General features: G+C 32.3%; 3 protein-coding genes across 3 annotated transcripts; all 3 read left to right on the forward strand.

The window, feature by feature from the left end:
• Positions 1-7,396: 7,396 nt before the first annotated feature.
• Positions 7,397-8,111, forward strand: LOC133178238 (E3 ubiquitin-protein ligase TRIM45-like). Its single transcript, XM_061312983.1, has 2 exons — positions 7,397-7,989; positions 8,102-8,111. Exons 1-2 carry the CDS (start codon positions 7,397-7,399, stop codon positions 8,109-8,111), a joined length of 603 nt encoding a protein of 200 aa, XP_061168967.1.
• Positions 8,112-8,131: 20 nt separating this feature from the next.
• On the forward strand, positions 8,132-9,248 carry LOC133176763 (uncharacterized). The gene has a single exon (XM_061311837.1). The coding sequence runs from the start codon at positions 8,162-8,164 to the stop codon at positions 9,176-9,178; it is 1,017 nt and encodes a 338-aa protein (XP_061167821.1). The 5' UTR covers positions 8,132-8,161; the 3' UTR covers positions 9,179-9,248.
• Positions 9,249-25,304: 16,056 nt separating this feature from the next.
• On the forward strand, positions 25,305-26,987 carry LOC133178239 (E3 ubiquitin-protein ligase TRIM71-like). The gene has a single exon (XM_061312984.1). It carries the CDS (start codon positions 25,305-25,307, stop codon positions 26,985-26,987), a length of 1,683 nt encoding a protein of 560 aa, XP_061168968.1.
• Positions 26,988-27,982: the final 995 nt, after the last annotated feature.

The following is a 27,982-nucleotide window of genomic DNA, read 5'->3' on the forward strand; positions in this document are numbered from 1 at the left end:
AATCTACTATTCAAAATTTTGGTAAAAATTTTGCTAATAACATTCAGTAAAGATATTCCTCTATAATGTTCTGTTATATTCCTATCTTTACTCATATACATAGGGCATATAATAACCTTACCCCATTCGCTTGGAAAAACACCTGTTTCTAAAATAATGTTAAATAATTTTACAAGGTATTGATTTAAAGAATTTTTATAAATTTCTATCACTAAACCATCAATTCCTGGAGCTTTATTATTCTTCATTTTACTAAGTGCATCATTTGCTTCCCACAGTTCAATAGGTTTATCCAATTTAATTACTTCAATTTTTACTTTACCCTCTTAAAGTTCTGTTAAAATACTGTTCGCCTCTGATTCAAAGACACTATCTATGTCAAACTTAGCAGAGTCTAATAGGCTTTTAAAATAATCTATCCATTTGAAATATTAGTTTCGAAGGTACCTCTAGTCAATTTCTTTATAGCTTGCCACATGTTTCCTGTATCATGTTCACTTAAACACCCTTCAATCTGTAACTGGTTAAACTGAGATTCTTTAAAATTATATAAATCTTTAAATCTTTGTCATTGTAATTTATAAATGTTCAGATCCTCTTCTGAATTTGTTTTCCTATATGTATTTAATGCACGACTCTTTTTTCTCTTAGCTTTTTCACAGTCTTTATCCCACCATTTAGGCTGCTCTAGTTGCATAGGTTTCTTTTCCCATTTCATTTCTAAAGCACAATATTGGAATATATCTGTCATTTACTGTACAGCATTGTTCACATTACTATTTCTTAAGTTTGTATCTACGGAGGATAAGCATGCTTTTACATAATCTGAGTAAAATTTTTCAATAAAATCTTATCTCTTTTCTTCTTTCCATCGAAACCTTACAAGACCCCCTCCACTTGGTTCCTTATTTGTGTTCACTTGGTTTGGCACTTTAAAATTGCAAATTACTGGAAAAAATCCAAGATGATGATTAGAACAACATCCTGATTGAATAAAAAAGTAATATTTGAAAAATGATTTTCTTTGTTTTGTTTTATTTTATCGACCAATATCTTATTTCTGACCTATCTAATATTTTACTCAATTTTTAAAGTTGAATGTTAACTTGTCAAATTCTTTAAATAATATGTACATTTTTAATGTACATTGTTGAGCTGATATTTTCAATTTTTATGTGACAATTATTTCTAAATAATTAACAAAATGAAAGTTTATATACAGAGAAGAATAATTAAAGGAAAAAGAATTTTACACCAAATAATTATATTAAGTATATTAATTTGATTGGAAATTTTATTATTTAAATGTGTTTTATTGATATAAGCCCATAGCTTTTTTCGGCGAAATAATGCATTTCTTGCATGTATCTGTTTTTCCTCAAACGTACCTAAAAATAAGTAGAAATAATACATAATTTTATATATTTTTTAACCATCTTTATTTTTGAATGAATAATTTATTTATCTTAGTTATTAATCTGTTTAGCACATTCTCCCATAATCCTGCCTTTAAAAAATGATAGACTGTGAGCACTCTGCCTATACGGATATTAGAAGTATGCTGATTGACGTTCTTCATACTAATTATTAGTTAGGATTTTATTTACACACTGAATTATCTACGGACTTTTCCATTTTTCCCAATCAAGACAAGGAGCACACAGAGGGTGTGACCGGTTGGCAGGGAATCCTAAATCCACTATGGCACCTGATCCCAATCCGAACACAAAATCAAATATTTGCAGTTCTTGAGTATCTGTATAATTCGTCCGCAGAAGAAAACGGACGCAGCAATGACGGTTTATTTTTCGCCTTATTCCTGTTTTGCGCACATTTGAAATTCAGTACAGAAATATGTGCAGAACGGGAATTTGTCCAGGTTAGTAAATTACGTAGGGACAGATGATACAAACTTTTATCAAAATTTTTGAAATTAACAACTTAAGTCATGTTCAGTGGAGTACAATGGATAACTAACCGCATAGAATTTCATTTTTCATTCAAAGTTTCACAATAATGGAATTTAAAGTGACGAAAAGGTAGAATTTGAACATCACAGGAAGTTTTTTTTGTATCATCTGTCCTTAATTGCCTTGTCATAGTTGGTAAATAAAGAAAGGTGAACCTAGGAAATAAAAGTGCAACTAATATCCAGACATTTTACATTTTATTTGTCTTCGATTTATTTATTTTAAAAAAAGTAATAATAATAATTTGTTATGTTTTCTATCTATTATACGAAAAACAGGCTAAATTGAGACATAAATATTAATTTTTTTTCCATTTTTTTTTTTAAAAATTACATAGTAATATAATCGTAAATCCAAGTAAAATGCAGACTACGATTGTTTAAAAAAACCCACAATTTTGCCTTATATTGTTCTGTTTCTAATTATCAAATAAATGCACAACAGAAATGCGTCTATGTTTCAAGTAGTACGCCAGTGTGATGATATAGCTTTAATATCCAGGAATTTAAAAAAATATCATAGGCATAGTATCTTTAAGAGGATTAAATGTTCATAACCTTACAAATATACTGACGGTGATATATTTTATATCTATAATTTTAGATATTTGGAAAAAACGGCCAAAAAGTTACACTTGATGCACGCGATGCAAACAAATCTCCAACGGAAGCTTATCTTTGCTTTTGGATTATTACATTTTGCGTTATTATATTCTGCGTTGATCTCGACACAAGATATAATAATGCAAAATATAATAATACCGATTTATTACATTCTGCCTTGGTATTATATTTCGCGTGAATACCTTTCGTAGTGTTGAAAAGAAGTATCATATCCATATTTTTTTTATAACAATTTTGTTTCAAAATAAATAGTTGCAAAATAACGTTCTAATAATGTACAACATGAAGAAAAATAAGTGATTTATATTTTTGAAGTATTTATGATGCAAATGGGAGACAAGTGGGCTGAATATATATTTCTATACTTTTTAAATTGATATAATTTTTTTTTTTTTTTTGCATAAATGAATTGAAAAAAACTAAAATAGTTTTCCCCTTTTTTCACACCGCCTACCTCTATCAGTCTGGGACAAACCTAGATTAAAATTCTAATATTACATATCAAGTTTTTTTTTTTTTTTTTTTTTTTTTTTTTTTTTGTTTTTTTTTTTTTGTTTGTTTGTTTGTTTGTTTTTGTAATATGTCTTAATCAGCATGAAGTATTAAAGCAATGCCCACTTCACTTCTTAAATGAACAAAACATAGGTAAATTTTTATGAAGTTTTTTTTTTTCAAAAATGAGTAGATATATATTTCTGAACACTTGTTCATTGTTTCAATCAGTGGATATAGATGGACCGCTGGTAATATTTTTTTTATAGTAATAAGGTATATAAATGTTTCAAACATCATACGTTAAAAGTAAAACAAGCTGTGTACTCTATCTGTTTCAATAACTGTTAGAATAATTTTTGGTCGGTTTTTCTTCGATTAAAAGGCAATCATTTAACAATTCCATAAACAAAGTTATAGGTATTTAAATAGGGAGGTTTTTTTTTTTATTTTGAAGAAATGCTATACTTGATTTATACTTATACCCTAAGATTACTTGCGCTGAACACATATGATAAATGGAGACTATATTGATTTTTTTCATTTTTATTTCAGAAGATTTCCTATTGGGTGGCCAAAACTTGAATGGAATGGCCTTCTCAACTAAAGACAAAGATAACGACAAGTTCATCAAGCGACATTGTGCAAAAGTGGAATATGGTGCTTGGTTGTCACAATCAATGTTCCTACTCCGATCTGAATGGAAGATACACTCCTAAACAACTAAATTAAAAAGCAGCTAAATATTTGTTCTGGGGAACGTCGAGAAAGAACATGAAAACATCCAAGATGATTAGAACGAAATCTTAAAAAAAATAATTAAAAACGCAGTGGTTATTAGGAAAATTTTTTTTTTGGTTTATCTTCATCTTCCAATATACTTTTGTAATATTCTTCATTTATTACTCAATGTATGGGAGTTGACGGTTAACTTTTTTAAATTTCCAAAGTCTGTTACGGAGCTTAAATTTATATATCCATTATTTCTGGAGGGGAGTATGAATCTTGGATTACTACTTATTACAATACTCCAGTCGAGGGTGCAAAACTTTCCCGAGATCAAATGTGACAAGGTTATATCGAAAAATTCATTTTTTATCTATTTTTTCAACATTCACTGCCCTCCACATTTTTTGCAGAAATTTGACGAAATTTTAATTAACACTTTTAAAACATGGTACATGGGAAAAATGTTATTGAGTGTTAATTAATTTTACTAAATTTTAAAGAAAGTCCACTTCAGAGCAACAAATACTAATAAATTACTTTAATTATCCCTTTATTGTTTCCAACTTAAAAGAACACTAAGATGCGTGTTTCGAAATGCATATGGTTATCCATCTTATGGAAAAACTAAGATATCATTACGATAAACAAATAGACAGATTGCACAATTGTCTGATTGACAGCTCATTCATGGCATTTTTGGAGTCGGATTATACATGCTTATTGTGATAAAGCCCGATGTTTGGATACTCCAACAAAAAATGGACGAAAACAGATAGCAATAGTGTAACCGCAGGTGACCTTATACACATGTATTATAAAACCGTCGCATGTTCGAGCCTTTATAAGTTGATAAGTGCTTACCAGTTGGTCGTAAAGGAAGAGTTAGAACTATGTTGTCTTTTAACATTTAAAATATAGTGTCCGTCTTAGATCAAAAATTCATTTTTGTGAAAAAAACATAGGGCAAAGTATTATGATCTGTGGCGTAAACATTCCCCTCGCACAAGGATGATAAGCAGAAATTGTTGTGCACAGGTTCTGGAGAATAAATTGAAAATATTTGCAGATGACACTAAATAAACTAGAGGTACTATGAGCACTGAGCTCACTAAATGATACCCCCGCCTCCAATATTATTATAATGGCAAAGTCCATGTTTTGCTCTGGGAGACCCGAAATAAGTGTCAGATCAAAAAGTAAAATAGAAGGTTACAATGGCATTAGGCAATAAAGAAATTTTGAAAGTATCATTTAATTTTATTCAGTGGTATAGAAGGAGATGCGGATAAGGGATGGATACCCTTCAATATTATAGAAAGGATGGCAGTGTCTATGTTTTGCTATGGGAAACCCAAAATATGTGTTGGATCAAAAAGTAAAATAGGAGGTGCACAATGGCATTCTGTGAAATTCTCATTAAATTTCACTCAGTGGTATAAGAGGAGTTGTGGATAAGAGATGGGTACCCCAAAGCGTAACAGACGGACGGACGGACAGACGGATACCCCGATCACTACATACACTCCCACTTTTCAAGCCGGGGGTATAACAAGTGCTAGAAAAAAATTGTGATTGTAAGTTTAGCCTTGATATTTTGTCGGTAAAAATCGTAGCTTTTTCAGCCAAGAAATGTACTTGTATTACCATGACATGGATATATTTAAACTGTTAAAGAATAGTTTATAATTTAACAGATAACAATTACGTTGGATATTTAAATACCCTATTCAACTAATGGAACAGATGTGTCATTATCTGATTGCACAGAGACAGACTTGTGGATCGATAAGACGGTCCCCATTATTTAAGAAGTCAGGTTATGAATAAATGAAGAACATTTCTGTAAATTTATTTTTAATCTATACCTGCAAAACAATCCATTGAAATTTTTTTATTGTGTAAATATATCAATCAAAACCTCTAAACCAACAGTCTTATGGACACATATATGTACTAGTGTAGTCTTGCATTCTGCGATGTTATTCAAGAAATGTTTCAAAACTACTCTTAATATATTTTCATTTTATTATATCATGGTTTCTTTTATCATTAACATGATTTATTGTTATTTGTTGAAATGCTGATTAGAGTCTTATAACATATGACCACAAATAAGAGTTTGGTAGATTTTTGTTTTAGCGAAATCAAAATTCTTTGTGTTAAAAAATTATTTCAACTAATAGAGACCTTGAATGTAAACTTTGGTATGGTACTGCCGAATTTGACAGATGCTCTTGAAAAAAATTGAGTGGTGGATTAGAAGTTTTGATAAGTACTTCTATTCATAACACTTCGCGGTTTATAAAGCGTAAGCTGCCTCAACCCAGGATATGCACTATAACTTATGGGTAGCTATTAAATTCCTTCTTTACATGAAAATGCTGAATACTGTCCAACTAATGGGAAGACGACTCATGGGAAGAGAAAAAACGTCAATTGAGTGACTCGACTAACCTAATAAGCCTAAAAGAGACGAAAAATTCTAAATAAAGTGAAAAAATGTTTTGTTTTTATCTTATTTTTTAATTGGTAAAAATAAAGCTTTTTTGTATTCTTATCATTTTTATTGCACGTATGTGGGACGTACATGGAACAGTTTCATTTTCTTATTTTAACTGTTAAAATCACAAGCAAATAGACCGTAAATTTAGGGGTCAAGATTAAAGATTTGTGATGTTTCACAACATACAAGGTTATTAAATTCGCTCTTTTCTTTTTATGAAATATGCATTACATAAAATCAAAATTAACGTGTAACCAGTCCCTGCAGATGATGGGGATGATTATCATTGCACTTATGAGGAATTCCGGATTTTAAAAAAGTGTCCAAACTCCAAGAAATTTAAATATATAGTTTTTTTTGGTCCGAACTAGATAATGATAACAAAAAAGTAATGTATACATATTTAATGTACAAAAATATAACTATTATTAAAAAAAAGCTAAACCAAATCGCTCTAAATATACAACCTTTCTTTATGCCTAACACTAAACCTGCAGACTGGGTTGTCTAACTAAAACATTAAAACACAGTCTATAGTCTAATCAAACTTGAATCAATCCATAGTGCACTAGCATTTCTTACGCTACATATCAATATTATCATCTGGTGCTTTACAATAAAAGATTTTATAATGAGTAAAGTCACATGCAGTTATTTATAAAAATGCTTCATTGCAATTAGACATTTAAAAATCTGACGGTTAGTTAAGACAGTTATGTGTGTCGTCTGATTAGAGCGCTCAAAGATAGACTGCGCTTGGAGATTGATCGACAAGACGGAAACAATTACTGAAGTGAGGTAAAGAATAAAATAGATGTAATTTAAGCATTTCTGCAAATCTAACAACGGTTTAAAAATTGTTGAATACTCAGTAGGAATAACCATAGTTAACAAAAGTAATACATTCTTTAAATTTCTTTGATACAAAGATCCAGTGAATTTAACACAAAAGTGGTGTGTCTTTTAAATCTACTTAGCAATTCATCAACTAAGTATTTTCGTAAATATGCACGAGAAATGTTAATGGGTTTTGTTTGTTTTTTTTTTTTTTTTTTGCTTCAGAGTCACAAAATCTATCAATGGACCCCCGTACCAGTGCCCAGGACGTGATGCGCTGTGACCTGTGTGAGACCGCTGTGGTTCAGATGCACTGTGATACATGTCTTGTCAACCTGTGTATGGCTTGTGTAGGGATACATATCTCAAACGATGAAACCAAAAACCACAAAGTTGTTAAATTTCAAGCCAGGAAATCAACTCTCCTTTATCCTACATGTAGGACTCATGACAAAGAACGATGTGAAATGTTCTGTAAAAATTGTGATATTCCTGTCTGCATCAGCTGCCTTGGATCTAATCAACATTTAGGTCATGAATTAATCAAAGTTTTGCAAGTTGTGGGTGAAAAGAAAGATAAGATTGTAAAAGAAAGTAATGAATTCAAAGATACAATATATCCGACCTTCCAGGAAATTGCCTTTGATGTACAAAACAAAATGAGTCAATTAAAAAAGGATTATGGAGATCTCTCAACAGCCATAACAAAACATGGAGAGGACTGGCACAGAGAAATTGACAAACTTCTCAAGAAACTTAAAGCTGAAGTTGATGAGACGAAAAACACACAATTACAAACTCTACAGAAGCAGCTTGACGAAATAAACAAGAAAATGTCTGATATCAAGGATGAAATCAATTCAATTGAAATGGCTTTAGACACTAATGACTTATCAAAACTGTTTAGTGTCACATCCAATATAAAAATATACAATACTCTTCCAAAGAAAATTCTAACATATTTACCTACATTCATTCCGCACAAACTCCCAGGAGAACTTACTAAAATGTTTGGAGTCTTATCTGCAAGTTCCGTAACATATGAACATGGTTACTGCATGAAGACATCACAGAAATCACCAGAAGCGGGATCCTCTCTTCCAGTCAAACAGCTGCTTGATCAACCAGAGACTGTCACCACCATAGACACTGGGTATACGTACCTTTACAATGTAGCCTGTCTGAGTGATGAAGAAATTTGGACAAAGGGAGATAACAACACCATGAAACTCTACAACATCAATCAAGGATCACTACTCTCACTCAGGAATCTCTTTAATTTTAATATTATTCGGGGATCACGACTTAAATCCATCACAACGAAATCCGGGTACAAACCAACAGATATAGCAGTGACAAAAAGTGGAGATCTAGTTTATACGGATTACACTGATAGAACTGTAAGCATTTTAAGGAAAGAGAAGATAGAGGAGGTGATCAGACTACAGAACTGGAGACCTTACAGTGTCTGTAGTACCTACTCAACTGAGTTACTGGTTCTCATAGACAGTGATGATTACAGCGAATCAAAAGTTGTCCGTTATTCTGGCTCCACAGAGAAACAAACCATTCAGTTCGATGATCAGGGTAAAACTCTCTATTCATCTGGCGGTTATTACAGATACATTACTGAGAACAAGAACCTGGATATCTGTGTGACTGACTATAGAGCTGAAGCAGTAGTGGTGGTCAACCAGACCGGGAAACTGAGATTCAGGTACACTGGACATACTCCTGCTCCAAAGAACAAACCATTCAGTCCACGAGGAATCACCACAGACAGTCAGAGTCACATCCTTACAGCTGATTATAACAATGAATGTGTCCACATCATAGACCAGGATGGACAGTTCCTCCGTTACATAGACTGTGAACTGAATGGACCCTGGGGAATATGCACAGATACAAATGACAATCTGTTTGTTGCCCAGTGTATGTACAGACAAGTAAAGAAAATAAAATATCTGCATGAAATATATGAGTGTGTTAAATTAAATATAAGTAAACAGTACACTGTGCAATAATACTGATATATTAGTATGCTGTAGTATGGACATTTGCAATATTTCAATTGTGTTATCTTTAAATTCATTGTTCTCGAAGGGAATTGTAAACTCTCTATAGATATATATTCAGAGTAAAATGCTGCTTATAGAGTGATTGATGGATTGTATGTTGTTTTACGTCCCGTTCGAGAATTTTTCACTCATATAAAGAGGTCACCATATACTGGTGAAGGGCTTCAAATTAAGACCTTTACTCGGCGCTTAGGGCCATTGAGCAGTGAGGAAACTTTTTTTTATTATTATTAAGGCATTTCGCTTCCAGGTTTTGTAATTTAGGTAACGTCACTTTCGGTTTTTATAAGCAAAAAAACTGAAATTTATACAGGAGCAAGATTCTTTCTTTTTTTACTTGCAAATAAAACCAAACATGAAATAATCAAAATAACGGAAAAGAAATAGGAGCGTAATTCTGAAGAATATATAAGGTCTACACTGATTAGCAGAAAAGGTATTGAAAGTTTCATATCAATCTGAACAGTACTTCCGGTTTGAGGAGTCCTTGAAAATTCGACTATGGGAGTTTTGTTAAAATGAAATCCCACATGTCACCTTTTCTCTAGAAGTAAAGAAGATATTTCCAAGACATTCAAAGTATAAAATGACTGTGACGTTGTTCCGATTTCATAAGGTTTTGAAAGTAAAATTTAGAAAAGAAGGAATTTCGAAGGGCCAAAGCTAAAAACAGACTTTGACGGTAACTTTTTAATTTCTTAATAAATTTTTGAATGGTTTTCGATTCTTAGTTTAACTTAAAGAGTACAATCAAAAATTTATGGTCCGTGGGGTCACTTTTCGACCTCTTAAAGAAGTTAACGAGGATTGAAATCGACTACTTTTCAATTTTGTCAGGAATAATCACGCAAGTGTTGTCTCTCTTTGCACAAATGTTCATAAGCTTGGTGTATCAATTAATAAATTTTTCTGAAAAGTACCTCCGGTTTTATGTGTTTTTCAATATTGTCTATGGAAGTTACCATGTTTAATTAAAATCATTCCTATCATGTTTTTTCTAAAAGTTAACAATATTCATGTAAAATTTTAGGTATAGAATGTCTGTTATATTGTCCCAGCATGAAGGGTTCTGAAAATGAAATTCTGAAAATTAAGAGATTTTAAGGGGCCATAGTTGATAACAGATTTTTCCTTTTTTATTTTCTCAACCAATATTAAAATGGTTTTCGGCTTTGAGTTAATCATGAAGAGTACAGGTTACAAATTAAAGTCCTTGTGGTCACTTTTTGACCTCTAATAGGAGTTTTTGAGGCCTGAAGTACAGTACACTTTATTTGCTTTTAAAATAATCCTTAAAGAGTTATCCTTCTTTGAATTGCAGTTGACAGACGTTCATATTCCTTAGGTTTACATTTCATTAGTGATCTTAAAAGACCTTGTGGTATCATAAGGGCACTGCAGTATAGAAGGTTTTCGATGTTCTTCCCTACAAAAGTAAATTCGCATGCACGAGTACTTATACTGTAAGATCTGCCACTAGTATGACTATGTGCGCTTAATCTGATAAACATCATACATAAATACGTATGTAGGCGATTGAAGTGATATTTGTCAAATTCAAAATAATTGACCAAAAATGTATAGAACTTCTCATTAAATCGATTCAATCTATATAGTGCTATTTATTTATTGATGCTTTTTCGTCCTTGATTTTGCGTGCATTAGATTTATATAAAACAGGTTCAAGTCAGAAGTGAACAAATTTCTACTAGTAGCAGAGACAAATGAGTATTTTCCCATGAAACAGCTGTCAACAATATATCTCTACAGTAGCCTTCACTAGAAGTTTATAATCAGCTGTCTCTTAAGTTTGTACCAATTTGCTTTTTTCCTACTGTTTTCATCTAGTCGCCCGCGTGGCGCAGTGGTTAGAGCGTCTGCTCTAGAGTCGCTAAGTAAGGAGTTGATCCTTACGTCGGGGGTTCGAATCCCACTGTGGGACGTGGAGACCGGTCCTTCGGATGAGACCCTATAAACCGAGGTCCAGTGTCGCAGTAGGTGCTGGCACGAAAAAGATCCCTCACTGCTCAATGGCCGTAAGTGCCGAGTATAGGACAAAATTTGCAGCTCTCCACCGGCAAATGGTGGCGTCTCCATATGAGTGAAAAATTCTCGAGAGGGACGTTAAACAACATACAATCAATCAATCAACTGTTTCCATCTATCACCATTATCTGTTGCCAAACTGGTGTACAGAATCTCTAAAACTTTCTTCTTTTTTTTTCTTTCAGCTTTTGGAATTAAACATTTGCTGTCTGATAGCTGGCACTGATCTGTGATTGTCCAAGACGGGTGAGGTCAGTAAGGTTCTCAGCATTTCATATGGGATGTTTGGTCCTACTGACTATTCCATTCTTGTGGCATCTTGGACATCATTGTTCTTAGGTGGCATATCAGAGAAAATCATTTTTTTTTTTTTTTTTTTTTTTTTTTTTTTTTTTTTTTGACAAGAAAAAGTGTTTCCAAGAACTTAAATGTACATTGTGCAAAAATAGTGTTCCACCTGGCAGGAAGAATTTATGTGCATTTAAATATATATTCAACTTTTTCTTAACCCCCCTCCCCCCCCAACACACACACACACACAAACACCTTTTTTGTTCTTAGTAGTCAACTTCAAATTAACTCCAGGAGTTATTATATATGGGAGACAGACATGCTATGTATTTCATTGAACGTGTATGAAATGCTTTTTAATTATATCTTGTTATTTTCTACATGTCTATTGCCGAGCTGCCTCCCCTTGTTCCACAGCAAATAGAAGAATGTATGTAGGTAAAACGCATGTTTAAATTCCTTTCTTGTAAATTCAGAGTTAAAGGAACCAAAATTCTCTCAAATTTATGGTAGCTAAACACAGTTTCGTATAAAGTCAAGGGGGTTTTCCTCAGAGAAAAGCATGATGGGTAGGGATTTCCCTGCTATTTTTATGCAGTGTACATGAAAATTGCAGCTTTTTTATTTTTATTTGCATAAAGTAGAGTCTTATCATAAGATTAAATGAAAAAAGTATACAAATATTTTTTTTAGAATTATTTTTTAGTAGGAGATAACTCTAAAATCACCCATTTTTCACATGTGCAGAATTGCATGATTTGAGTAGCAGGTAAAGTAGCTCTTTAAAAAGCTGGAAAATGTACCCTAAAAGTACAACAAAAAGAAACCTAAGGACTTGCTCTGTTAAATGCACAGCACGTCCCTCATTTAGTAACGTCATGATAACGTCATACATAAAACTGTGTTTTGCACTCTATGGTATTTATTTTCTAATCATGCTTAATATTACATGAAATACCCAGAGCCCATACCCGAGGTCTAAATTCGATCAGGGATAATCCAATTTGAGCAGTAAGTACCACATGTTAACAGATTGATTGATTGTCTATTGTTTAACTCCTAGTCGGTTATATTTCAGTCATATATCGACTGCTGATAGAGGCTGAATCGACCAGGTTGGATTGATTGATTGATAAATTGTTTATTGTTTAATGCCGAATCGGCATTATTTCAGCCATATATCGGCAGTACCGGGTTGGATAATCTGCTAATAACATAGAGATTAATTTCTTTTCAGACACTTTTTTGATAATTTATTATAGTTTATATATTGCAGAATTTTTTAATATTATTTTTACAGAAATTAGAATTTGCTAAATATTTTTATTTTAAAAATTTTCAAGAAATTTTTGCTTTTTTGAAGTATTTTCTTTAAAAAAAAATGTTTGAAATATTTATTTATATAATAGGTAAAATTTGTAAACTCTTATTTATCTGGTATAACAAAATATGTTAAGGAAAGAGAATAAGTGTATCATATGTGAGTTCTGAGCATTTCAAATCTGTAAAGTGTGTGTCTGATGCTTTTTTTCGTCCTCTGATTTCCGGTGTTCCAGCACATCATTTTAAAGGGCCATAACTATGCTTTGGAATCATCAGTTTCAATTAAACTTTATCAGGGACTTTGTATAAAGAGAAGGTACCGGCATATAAAATTTCAGCAAAATCAGACAAGATTTGTGCCCTTATTACATCAGGTCAAAGGTCAAAATTCAAGTTAATCAAGGTATTGGCAAATTTTGGATGATTAAGAACTAATTATGAAAATTGATGACATATTTAATCGAAAAAAAAATATATTTTGGGGTAGTAAAATTGATTTTAAAAATTGAAAAGAGGAAGAGGCACCTGCTCGTGTAGTCAAAGTGTATGACGTAATGTGTGTAATTAATGTGTGTCAAGTATTTATGCATTATGAATTTTGATTCTATATTTAATGTTGTAGCTGACATAGAACCCATTCCTCACCTATCCTCTGTTAAACAGAAGATAGAAAATCTAGAAAAGAGACTAAAGCTATATACGTATATATTGTAAAAAATATTTTGGAATTTTAGCAGGGGATACGTTCCTCTATGGCATCTGATCCTACCTTTGATATTTTTAAGTATCTTTTGTATCTTAAGTACCACCAATGTGAATTGCTTCAATTGACTTTATAGCTTGATTTCTGTTTGTTATCTTCATGTTACATTATATTGAAAAGAGTTAAAATTATAGACATACATTCAATAACTTTTAATATTTTTAAAAGCTTTATCAAGCTTTATGCTGATGTTAATTGCACATAGAAAATGGTGGTATAGTCAGGATATTTTGGAATTGAAGTAGTTAAATTAGAAAATAAAAAACAGGAATTCATTATCAATTCTCTATATATCAAATAACACATTTACAGGATTATATTGCAATAAGTCCACGAGTAACAATAAGAATTAGAAGTGGTAAAACTAAGTTGATAAACACTTGGCTTGCAGCAATTGATCTAAGAAAATCGACTTACAACATTTTTTTTTAAAATATTTATAATGACCGATTTTTTTAATCATATTTCATTTTCACTTTTTTTATCTCTGTATAAAAATAGAAAGATTTTAAAAGCAGCACAAAAACGATAAAGCTGGAATGATATCAGTGTAATCTTCTCCTATTAAGTGAAAATCTCAATAATGAAAACTAACAAATGACTAAAAATACAATTACATATTTCATATTTTTTTTTACACAACAATTAATTTGCCGGGCTGAAAAAAATACATGTAATAGTTAAACGACACAGTGACTGATTTAATGAAACATACAATTAAAGAAACGCTGACTTGTCACATGACATAAATATGACTAATTATATAACAAAAGTAGCCCAAAACACTTTAGTCTCATAGAAAGTCTACCCCTTTTTATATTTTCGTACTCTTTTAAGCGTTTTAAAAACCAAGAACGTCTATCAAAGGGATTCATTCTCCTTTAATGTTTTTGACTTTTGATTCCAATGCCTGTCTTCGAAATTCAACACAGTAACAAGAGACGTCGGAATCGAGTCTAAAATTCTTATACGACGCCTGCTGATTTATAGCACATGTATGGAATATTTAAATAATAAGGAAATTTACACTTTCACGTGTTGAGTGTAACACCTGTTGTTTCTATATTAATCAAACCTTCTAACCTGCCAGGCTAATGGACACAAACATGTACCAGGGTAATCTTGCATTCTGCGATGTTACGAGCATTCAGATTAAAAACTTGTTTAAAAGCTTCTCGTATGAATGGACAAAGTTCAGTAAATTTCTGAAAAATTGAAACTGCTTAATTTTAGTTCACAATGCATTAAATATCATTTAGATTCTTATGACTGCGTATCTGTCAATAATGACGTAATTTTCTGGCAAGTCAATGCATAATGACATCAGACAGTGCATAATTTTACCTATATTCTATAAATTTATACAAAACGGCCAATTCTTTAGCCTATTTTTCAATATATCGTTAAGAACACAACCTCTGATCTTAAATGTGCAATTATATAATGAAAGAACTGTTTCTGAAGATTACAAAACATGTTTTACTTTTCAGATCGAGAAGTGCGCTCATATCTTGAGTCTTCCCTAAATGTATTCATATAAAACTATTTCTTTAAAATTCGGAACATTGCAATTTCAGAAAGCCCTTTTTCTAATACCTGGACTCTCAGAGAAAACTTCAATTTACGAAATGATGAAAGCTCTAAGTCTCTACTTTATTTTGATGTTTGGAATGGGACATAGAGTGTTAGTCAATAAATTGGTATATCTACAGGGTCATTTTATGCATAAAGTGAACCTAACTCTATTCATTTTATCAATATAATTTGTTTCATTGTAAAAATCATTCATTAAAATTTGTTGAAAATCTCATGAAATTAATGAAACAGATTTTTCGGCATATGACCACAAATAAGTGATTGACACCTGAAAATCTAGGTTTCTTGTATGCAAAATCAATATGCAACGATATTCTTGAGCAGCCTTAACCAATTGATTTTCAATTGATTTACACAAGTCAGCATTACTTCCGGTCACCCGAAATGTCCGGTACAACAAATGGACATCAATGCAACCTGGGATTTTTTTTTTCAATTTGTTTGTCTGAATTAATGCAAGAATATGGAAACAAAAATGAAAAATTCCCATGATAATATTTATATCCATAAAACAGATAATATTGAAGAAACTTGCCTTTTTCATGCTGCAACTACCTTACATTATAACAATGTCTGTCCGCGAGCATGCGCTGCATTTTATCGATATGTTTAATGTTTTTCGGTAAAAGAATTGCTCAAAGAAACAAAAACAAAAATCAAAGAAACAGAATAGTTTTTTTACAAGCATGATTTTTCCAGTCAAAAATCGTCACGGTTTAGTAGATTTTTCAGCGATAATTAAGTTTAACAAATAGAAACCTAGTGTAAAATTTGGTATGGTACTATGACGGAAGCTATTGAAGAATATCGACTGGCACGTCACAAGTTTTGATTAGTATATATATTAGGGAGGGCAAAAGGGAAGACATTTATCAACATCTATAAACTGGACGTTATCAATAAAAATATTCTAAGTGGATGGGGGAGATGAATGTGTGAAAAAATAACCGTATTGCATGTACATACACTAAAACATACACCTTTCTGTGGGTTGTTAACTCTTTTGGTATGATTGGTTTTGTTTTTAACAGTTGTTAATTATACTGAGTGAAGGACCTATAAAATTACGAAACCATTAAAAGTTATCAAGTGAAATAGTGAAACTAAACTAGAATAGCTACTGCGATAGTAAGGTTTCCGTCTTCCGTGCTCTGGCCATATATATATGTCTGTCTATATTTGAACAATTTAAAAATCTATTTCTAAAATTCAGTTTTGTGCATAGTTTTTAATTATTTCGAGAAAAAAAAATGGCGTTGCCATGGTAAAAAAAATTAAAAACTAATCTCGAACTCTTTCAAATCGCTAATTTGCTTACAGGTTCAGGCCGATTTAAATAGAACTTGATAAACAAATTGACTGTACCTAATTCTGTAGATCAGCTTTTAATTTTGATGAACAGTGTGTAATGGTAACTTAAAAGGCAATAATTTCTGATATTCTAGTCAAATCGGGAAAATTTGAAGCACAGGTATACTGTATCATCTTCTACCTTAAAATTTCGATAAACAATTTTGCACTGGTTGATAAAAAAGAGCAACTTGTGAATATCTTACTAACTTTGCAGATTTTATCCTACATTTTTTTTCAATTAAAACCTGGAGCATAATTATGCTCAAATAAGGCACATAAAATTAGTGATAGAGGTTTCAAGAAAACAGCATGATCCATCTGTTTGTTTAATATACAAAAAGGCACTTCTGGTTACGATAGGTTAAATTAGACATTGCCAAGTATCTCCTTAGTCTTAATTGGATTTTATCTTCCTCTAGACCTTCTATATAATTTTTTTTTCAAAATAAAGTCTTATCACAGTACGTGTGGTGAAGATATTTTAGAACTGATCGATGAACTTCCTTCCTCTTTTTTATAGGTTATTCATACATTTTTGTTTATGATTTTTTTTTTTATAAGATATAATTTCAAGTCTTAGAATTTGCACACACAAAAATAATTTACGAATTTTCTGTAAATGTATTTAATTTACAGGTAATCATATTTTATTTTGAGCTTCTTTTGACCTTTTATTCTAATACATAATTAAAACAGATTTATATAAATCTTGTTTTGTTCCCAAATGTCCTTGTTTATGATAACGCTGATCAGTTTACAGCTGTACACAATGTAGAAATCAATTATGATATCAATTTAATGCAATCAGTATGGAAATATTCACAAGGTTCACATGTTAATTGTACCTCCATCGCCGTCATGGTAACTCAGTCAGTAGAGCGCTCGCTCCGTGATCGGAAGGTCGTGTGTTCGAATAACGGCAGCGACTGACCTAAGTCGATAAAAAAAAAATAGGTAGGAACTGTTCGCCAAGTGCTGAGCACTTTGAAGAGAAAGTTGCGAGTCCTTCGGATGAGACGTTAAAAACCGAGGCCCCGTGTCACGGTGGGCGTTGGCGCGATAAAGAACCCTCACTGCTCAATGGCCCTGAGTGCCGAGTTACGGTCTAAATTTGAAGCCCTTCACCGGTATTTGGTGACGTCTCTATTGAAAGTGCTTCAAAAATGCTTGCTTTTTAACATTTCATTATGATTTCATATGCTTATTACAATTCAATTAACAAACTATAGTCCGATATAACAGTAATAGTACACACAAATTTCTAACATTACAGAATTATCTTCGAAAGAATGTAGATTTTCTCAACAATGAACTCCTATGACGCCCAAGACTTGATGCGATATGATTTGTATGAGGCCGTTGTGGTACAGATGCACAGTGATCCATCAGGCTTTGTAGGGCCTGTGTGGGAGAACATTGTTCTGCCAATCTTTCAAGATCTCATTAAATTATTGCTTTCAAAACAAAAAAATCCACTCTGTATTACCCTTACTTCTTATCACATGAAAAACGAATGATGCTAATCTCTTGATAATGTATTGTAATCAATACTGCTCTCCAATCTGTATCGCTTGCATCGCCTTTGTCAAACAGTTTAAGCCTAGCGTCTTCAGATTGTCAGAACTGTATTATTAAATATTTGATATAGACAATTGTTATGCTTAATTTAGAACAAAGAAATTTATTTATTTATCATCATTGGCTAAAAATCATTCGACACAGGTTCCGTATACCTTTAATCAATTTTCAGGAAAAGCTTGAATTTAGATTTGGTAAGAAAACACATTGACTCCATTTCAATGTCTGTTATTTAAGGTAATTATTAAATGAATTATTTCCCCCTTTAAGAATATAAATCGTGTTTGAACATACATTCATTGATATTTCAATTTGTATTTTGTTAAAATCCTTTGGAAGAAAAAAAAGTTTACTATGAATTTGTTTTATTTGTCTGTAATTTCTACATATTGGTTCAGTAAGTATTACAAGACTTTTATATGTTTTCCTGCGATTTTTTTTTAAATTTCATTTTGTGTGTTCATATTTGAAAAAGCTAGAAATAAAAGTTTGCATTTCAATGCAAAATACGAGGGTTGACCCAAAAGTTCGTGGAATTTCTCAATATTTTATTTATTTATTAGTGGGAGTGATTGAAAATTACATATGAAAATATATACACTTGTTGAATTTTTCGAATAAAAGAAATAATAGTAACATAGAAAGAGATGTTTGAAAGTGCGGGGGAGACATTTACTCGTTCATTATCATTTCAATTCTTAATCATAAAAGTGAAGGGAAAACGCGCCAAGTGGCATATAAAACAGAATTATGTCATTATTACGATTGCTTGACCTCTTATAAACCTTTGTGTGAGAGTTTTATTGGTTTTACTGTATATTTGGTTCATCTATTGATGATGTGTTGTTCATTATGACATCGTTGGACAACGTCGAAATTCGGTCAAGTACTAAGTTTTGCGAAAATCTCGGGAACACTTGGACTTAAAAGCATATACTACTGATACAGGCAGGACAAAAATGCAATGAGCAACTGGTTTTCCAGTGGTTTGAGATTGTAATATAGAATGTGACGTTACATACATAACTTGACGTTACGTCAAAGTCTCCCCCGGACTGTCTATGTTAAGAATGCTCTTGTGACCTTAATGGTAATTGGAACGTAGTTAATTTTTCCAGTATTGTTGCATAATTGCTCTATTTTATAATTATGTCTATTGTTTACTTTCATCAAATCACGATAAAATTTTAGAAAGAAATTCCACTAACTTTTGGATCAAACCTCAAATATTCCTAACACTTCGGATCTACAAAATATTAATGATCAAACCTTGACTGAACACTCGAATATTACACTGACTTTTTTTTTTTTAAAAAAAAAAAGGTTAGTTAGCAATTCATTTCGTACGTACCCTTAACTTGAGATGTCCAAACTGGAAATATTCTCCACAAAAATTCTATGTAAAAGTTTGTTTTTTTTTTAAATACAATATCAAAGTATAATTTGATCATTTTATGTTTTAGACGCATGTTCCGGAATTCAAACTAGATCAAAGAAAATAAATCTCCCAATATCTGAGGAGATAACGATAAAGTCACCAGGATATCCAACAGAAAACTACGAGAGAGACACAATTTATACATGGATGGTGACAGCACCTGACGTAACAGAGGAGATAGATATCTGGATAGAATTAGATATTCACTATACAAAAGGATATCCATGTTATGATTACTTGAAGGTTATGTATTGAAAATAATGTTTTACAAGGTCTAATTCATATATTCTTTGAAACGATTTCCAACATTCTCGTTTTAAATTTACTTTACAGAGACTTTATTGGACTAGTATACCTTTGTTCTTCAACAACTAAAAAGATTCGAATACTTTTAATTTACGAAAATAAACTATCACTTTTTGAGGCGTAAATAAAAAGTAATAAATGAAATTATTCATGAGAGATTCATATAATAAATATTCAAAAATCGATTTCGTCTGGTTATAAAGCTCCAAATTAGCATATTTGAAGGATAAACACCAAACACAGGATATATTAGCAATTTAAGCAAAGGGAAACAGTGCTTTGTGTTGTAGGTTTCTTTAACTGTTTCTCTGTGTAATTTTCTTTTTGTTATGTCGATTGTGCACATTAAACTTTGAATATATTAACAAGTCTTGATTCATAATACTAGATACAAGACATCAAGTACGACTTCACACTTTTTAAACAATGTGGGAAACTAACAGCCAATAGAATAGCGAGAGGAAACAAACTAATGGTCACCCTCTACTCGAATTATGACAGTCTTACAGCTAAAGGTTTCCAGTTACGTCTAAAAGGTAAATATCAATGTTATTAATTTCTATCAATATATTTTTTATTGTTCATCTTAATAGAAAAATACCGACATCTTACGAACGAACGTAACCAGAAAAGGGGATCGTTCATTGTATTCACAGTCGCTTTATTGAATTCTTAGATGTTATTGAGATTTCAATAGATAAAATCCCCGCAAGATACCTCAAAACTATTTTCTTGGCGTAGTCGCTACCGTGACGCTACAATACATTTCAATGGACATTTAAACGAGACAAGGGGTTCCAAAAAGAGAAATGAAATAAAAATGAAAAATGTCTTATTTTGAAGCATGAAGTCAAAGAGGGAGAGGTAAAAAATAAACATAAAACAATTATGGTCTTTCTGTTCATGATACTGGGTAAACTTTGTACATGTAATTATAGAATTAACAGTTAAGTTCGGTTATTATTAATTAGACTTTTTAACTGATTATATAGGGTAGAAACTCTGAGTGATGTAACTTCAACCAACTGGGACCGTTCACGGTAGCTCAGTCGGTAGAGCGCTCGCTCCGTGATCGGGAGGTCGTGAGTTTGAATCTCGGCCGCGACTGACCTAAGTCGATAAACAAAATGGGTAGCAACTGTTCCTTCGCCATGCGCTCGGCACTTTGAAGTGAAAGTTGCGGGTCCTTCGGATGAGATCTTAAAAATCGAGACCCCGTGTCATGACACAATAAAGATCCCTCACTGCTCAATGGCCCTGAGTGCCCAGTAAAGGTCAAAATTTGAAGCCCTTCACCGATATATGGTGACGTCTCTATATGAGTGAAAAATTCTCGAATGGGACATAAAACAACATACAATCAATCATCCAACTGGGCAAGAGCTATGTTCACTTTATGCATAAAATGGCCCTGTCCTTATATCAATTAATTGACTATCACCCTCTGTCCCATTTCACATATCAAAATAAAGTAGAGACTTAGTGCTTTCATTTCCTATAACAAATCTTTTTTTTAAGAATCCAGGTATTGGAAAACAGGCTTTGAGAAAATGCAATGCTCTTGAATTTTGCAGAAAACATGCGTATTTGACTACCATTAGCAAAGAATTAAAATATGAGCACAGCCCACGATCCAAAAATTAAAACATGTTTTGTGATCTTCAGAAACAGATCTTTCATTATTTAATTGCATATTTTGGATCAGAGGTTGTGCTCTATATGAAATATTGAAAAAATACCTCATCTTTTGGCCATTTTTAAGGGAATTTAGAGGAAATGGGGAAAATGACGTATTTTATGACGTCATAATGCATTGACTAGAAAGAAAATTACGTCATGTTCAATAGATACATGGTCACCAAGGGTCCAAGTTAAAAATACTGCATTTTCAACCAAAACTTAGCAGTTTCGATTTTTCAGAAATTCTCAGGGCCAAAAAAGGCCCTAAGTGGCTCTTGCTCTTTCGATCGATCGAGAGTACCAGATAAATATTTTAACTTTAATTGTGTATGTACATGCACGTACATCTTTTTTTCTGCAGGAAAAATTCAGTTCATAGTGAAATGTGTTTTTGACAATAATTTTAGTTCTATCAGCGTAAGTTGCTCATTGGCATATGGAGATATCTAAGAAGAAGCTTGATCAACCGAAAAATTACGAACGCCCCCTCCCCTGAATTCATGATGTGGCTATAATACATGAATATTGAAGCCGGGTTTACCGGTAATTTTTCGCAGAATATGGTGTTTCGAACGAGTATTTCATAGCCATTACGAGGAATTATCACCTCTGACAATATCGAATAGAAAATTAATCAATAGCCATTCATGACGTGACATATACGAGAATGTTTTTAAAACTAATGAAAACATTTAATTCAAAATATTTAGTTTTTACAAATTAAAATGCAATGCAAATCAGCTGAAAAAATGTAACCCCCACACCCTCCCGGACATGAAATAGGATTTTCGAGTTTAAACAATTCCTCCCCTCTTCCCGTTGTTTTCATTGTAAGAGTTTTCTTTTTTAGGTAAGTTGAATTTTCTTCTCTGGCTCCCCCACCCCCTCCTACTTTTGAAAACGAAAAGTATATGTTTCTGATTCGACTAATGAAAAATAACGCAATAAATCTGCAGCAATACGACGTTTTACCAGAAAGACTGTATTAAAAAATGAAAAAGTGTCAGTAGAAACTAGTAGAAACTAGTTTTACATCAGTGAAAACTCGTCTGTTCGGTTTATTTGCCTGTGTATGCAGGCACATTTGAAGCATGCCTTGACAACTCAGTGAATCAGCGTCGTGCACTCGATGTCTTCAAATTATTCACATTTTAAAAACTTTTTGTCAGTATACTTTAATCACTCGGTTTTTTTTTTATTGTTTTACAACAGGATATTAATATGATTCTTTTTCCTTACAGATGACGCATTATAATAAATTCGATTTATTTTTTTTTTATTTATTTTATTTTATTTTATTTTATTTTATTTTTTTTTTTTTTTTTTGTATATTGGAACTTCGGTCGAAATTTACTCTGTGTGCAGTCAAGGTTACCCTTCACGTATACAGTGTATCTTGTAATTTTATATTGTGACAAATAATGCATGATAAAGAAAACAATTACGTAATGGAACACAACTTGAGTACAAAGAAAATTAAAAAATAAAAAACCACCCTACCCAAACACATAATTTGCAGCTTTTTATAATCCACTAATCTATATAGATATTACATACCGGTACATAATGAAAAACAGCCGAAAGATAAATTAAGTGAAGATAGCCATTTAAGGGGATGAAGGACACATGGTCACATGACTCTGTTTTACTACGTCATAGTCTCCATTTATTTAAGTGCAAAACATGTAAACCATCAGGTCTTTTATACAATTTTGACAATTTGTTTTACATTAATCACCATCTTATATAAAAATAATATAAAAAATTAACATTCTTGTAAACTTGAACAAATTACGGAATATGTTGTTCCACTCCTCTGTTCGGTGACGTCATACACGATCTGTTAGTACAGCAAGATCATACTCGGTGAATACACTGGCAATATTATTATGTAAAAACAGGTCATAATCAGTATATGATGAAATGTTTTGATAAACGGGGAACACAAAATTTTTTTTTGCATGGCTGCTGACGGAAATCTTATGTAGGTATATCTTATTTCGCTTACGCGTGACGTCATAGTTGGTTTTTCCCGTACTCGAGAAATGTAAACATGACACGTTTTTGTCATGCTTATGTCTTGTTTAACGATGTCCTGTGCAATATTGAGGTCAGCTTCACCATTCGATATTTTTATAGTTAATCGATAAAATGTTTGTCATTATGCCATTTTTTTTAAACAACCCTAATTATAATATGATTTTTTTTAATTATATTTTTTTAAAGAAATGTTCTCTAATTATTTTTTAATTGCTATTTTTTTTCTCGAAAATCTCTCTAAACCAGAATGCAATATTCATGGTTGATTATTACAGTCTGTTGGCCCAGAAATCTGCTGTAGCGAAAAATATATTTGAAATATAATGTAAGTCAGATTGATGTAACTGAAGATAAAGGTTTTTTTTTTCTATTTTCCTTGTATTTTTTTCCTGGTAAGGAAGTATATACACGCTGAATCATGTACATTCATGAATAATATTGATATGCATATAAAATTTTGTTAAGTACATTGCTGGTATACGCTCATAAGAAAGTTTTGAAACTAGGAAATATATGAAAATAAGAACATCGTCAATAAAAACTTTAATGATAATTACACATATTTTGTGTACACCATCATACTGAGATAAGAAATCCATTGCTTTGCTACGTAGTCAAAGCGATGTCATAATGAATGTCACACAATGTAAACGTATTTAATGAAATATTGGTCATTTGGTACTTGATTTATTTATTCAACGTATAACTTCGTTTGTGTATGCGAGAGTAAATACAAAAGACAAAACTTAAAATTTGATCCTCGAATGTTGACTGTCTTTTATACAAATTGTTAGGCCATAATTTTTACACAGAACTGTCTACGGATTTTTCCGATTACCCGATCATGACAAGAACAAAGCACACGGCGATCGACAGGGGATGCTTACACCTTTAGGGCGACTGATCGCACATCTGTTTTCAGAAGTCTGTGTTCTGCTCATAATTTGCGTTGTTTAAATAGAATTTTGAGAATAATCACTGTTCTTTATTTTCACCTTTCAATTTCACATTTTTTACGGTATGATAAAAGTTAATGGATTCTACTAAAATAAGTAAACTTCCCCCTTCTGGGCAATCCACTAAAGCTTAATCCCTGTGTTTTCGTAGCGTCCAGATGACGTGTTATTTCCTTAAATCCTTCCCACAGATTTTTTGCATGCAAGATAAACTTGGTATATATTTTTCGACTTTTATGGCAGATATCTTTCAGATCATAAGGATTCTAACAAACGCTTAGTGTTTAAAAATAACATATTATTACTAAATATAATTTTTTACGACAAGACCTTATGTTTATCAGACAAGTCGTAATTCTCCAGATGAAGATACATCCGGCCACAGAATATAAAAAGGAACTAGCTGGAGGAACAGCGATAAACATATGTTCTTCTCGGTCTCAAAAATGAAATGTCGCCGTTTCAATAAACCATAAGATATGAGGATTTTCTGCAGTAATGTATGATTCAGGATAGTTGTTTCACTTGTTCAATCGCTGCTCTTTCTTCTGAACACAAGGAAGGTCTGCTATTCATTTCATTGTGAGTGATATGTTTGTACCAATTTAATTAACAATGTATAGCCTGATAATAATCATAAGAGTGCAAACAAATTTCTAAAATTACAGAATAGACTTCTGAAGAATGTGAATTTTCTCAACAATGAACCCCCGTAGCAGTACCCAAGACTTGATCCGATGTGAGTTGTGTGAGATCGCTGTGGTAGAGATGCACTGTGATGCGTGCCTCATCAAGCTGTGTAAGGCCTGTGTTGGTGAACATTGTTCCGCCAATCTTTCAAAATCTCATAAAATTGTTGCCACCAACGTCAAAAATTCAACTCTTAACAACCTTTACTGCCAATTTCATGAAAATGAACTATGCGAAATGTATTGTAATCAATGTACCACTCCAATATGCACTGCTTGCATTTCCTCTGGAATACACATTCAGCATAATATTTCCCAAATACGACGAATTCTCGATGACAAAAGAAGACATCTTAAAAAAGAAAATGAATATATAAAGCAAAACATTTATCCAACCTACCTGGGAATTTTGTCTGAGGTAAAGCACAAAATGAGCCAGTTAGAAAAGAAATATGGATATCTCTCAACAGCTATAACAAAACATGGAGAAACATGGCACAAAAAAATTGACATTCTTGTAAACAAGCTAAAATCTAAGGCCAATGAAATGAAAAAAATACATTTCGATGCTTTCAAAAAACATCAGCAACATATTGAAGAAAAAATGATTTGTTTTGACCGTACACTTTCTTCACAGGAGAAAATATTAGATTCTAATGAAATATCTCTCCTCCTCGGATACAAAAGTCATATTCCAAAACTGCAAAAACTTCCTGCGAAAATAAGTGATCGAATGCCACATTTCACACCATGGAATTGTGAAGAGGGACAGTTCATTAAGGTTTTTGGAAAACTTACCACTCTGTTTATTACTTCAGATGAACATGGATACAAAATGAAAACACCTCAACAATCACCAGAAATTGATTCCTCTCCTCTATTCAAATATCTACTTGATAAACCAGAGACTGCCAACCTTATAAAGACCGAATATGGTTATCTGTACAATGTAGTTTGTCGGAATGATGAAAAAATCTGGACAAGTGGAAATGATAGGGAGATGAAACTCTTTGGTGTCAATAAGGGATCCCTCCTCCAGTCAATCACAACCACATCTGGAAAAGATCCTTATGATATAACACTGACAAAAGGTGGGGATCTGGTTTTTACTGATTCTAGGGATAAAACTGTGAACATCGTGAGGAATGGGAAGATAGACAAGTTGATCACACTACAGAACTGGAGACCTCTCTGTGTGTGTAGGACCTTTCATGGCGACCTCCTAGTTACGATGGACAATGTTGACAACAAACATTCAAAAGTCGTCCGTTATTCAGATTCCACTGAAATACAAGCCATTCAGTTTGACGATGAAGGTAACCCTCTTTATTTTCCAAATGATAAATACGTCAGTGAAAACAAGAATCTGGATATCTGTGTAGCTGTTAATGGAGCGGAAACGGTAGTTGTGGTCGACCATTCTGGAAAACTGAGGTTCCGGTACATTGGACATGAACTTGCTCCAAAGGACAAACCATTCAGTCCACGAGGAATCACTACAGACAGTCAGAGTCACATCCTTACAGCTGATGATAAAAATGACTGTGTCCACATTATAGACAAGGATGGACAGTTCCTCTGTTACATAGACTGTGGACTGAGTGATCCCCGGGGACTCTGTACAGATGCAAATGACAATCTATTTATTGCTCAGGGCAGAAGCAAGGAAGTGAAAATAATAAAATATCAATACTAAAATACATACATTACTTGCATAACTTCAGAACATTTCTATTTTATTTTGATGGTTTAGATGGGGTGTCTAGTGATCATTGCGAAAGTAGGTTTTTCATGATAGCTGATAAATGAAAATGCTTGTAGGGCTCTATTTGGTCAATTCAAACTGTGGATAAGCAATCTACTAACTTAGCTCAAAACTTAAATTAAGTATATGTACGCAATTTATATTAAGACATTTCTTGAATAAAATGTTGAAATAATGTACAATGCTTTAAACCACCTATTTTTACGTATGAAACATTGTGCTGCATGGCATTCTACCCTGAGTCCGGATTACAATGGTTACAGCAGAATCTGCGCTGCTATTGAAATAATTAGACAATCCTGCTGTGAAAACTTAGAGGTCTAAGCTTCTGTAGATATCCATGCTATAGTAATAATTTTAATGTTATATCAGTTTTGTGTATTAATTCTATCGTGTTTCATGTAAAGTCCATAATATTGTGCAAAATTTAAAGTATACCTACACGCTATTATAGAAGGTATTAAGTCAAGACGATTGTAAAAATTATGGACTTTCATACTATTGCAAAAATATAAAGTCTTCGCGATAGTTAGCAAAGGTTATTGGAAACTCTGAAGTCCACACCTTTGTGGAAATCACAGGTCCACGCTTACCCTTAATATCTTTAGATCTAGGATATTTTACGAAATTTATGAGAACCAGACTTATGTGAAAATGTATCAAAATTTTAATTTTTGTTGTTTCTGGTCAGATTTCAGAACGTATAAAAATTTTGCAAAATTTGGATGACAAGAAAATGTACTAGAGGGGCATTTCTTCTTTACCAAGAAACAAAATTAATTAATAAAGATATCATATAAAGTGTGTCATTTTGGTATATCTGAACATCAAGAACTTTGTTCACCAATCTTTCATGCTGTAAGTTTATTTGTAATTTCACTGTAATTTCTACGGATTTTTCATCCGGTCATGAAAAGGAGCACACG

The sequence above is a fragment of the Saccostrea echinata genome, unplaced genomic scaffold, assembly GCF_033153115.1.
Source record: "Saccostrea echinata isolate AGI-Se365-2 ecotype Australia unplaced genomic scaffold, CSIRO_AGI_Sech_v1 ptg000002l, whole genome shotgun sequence".
Classification (NCBI taxonomy): Eukaryota; Metazoa; Mollusca; class Bivalvia; order Ostreida; family Ostreidae; genus Saccostrea; species Saccostrea echinata.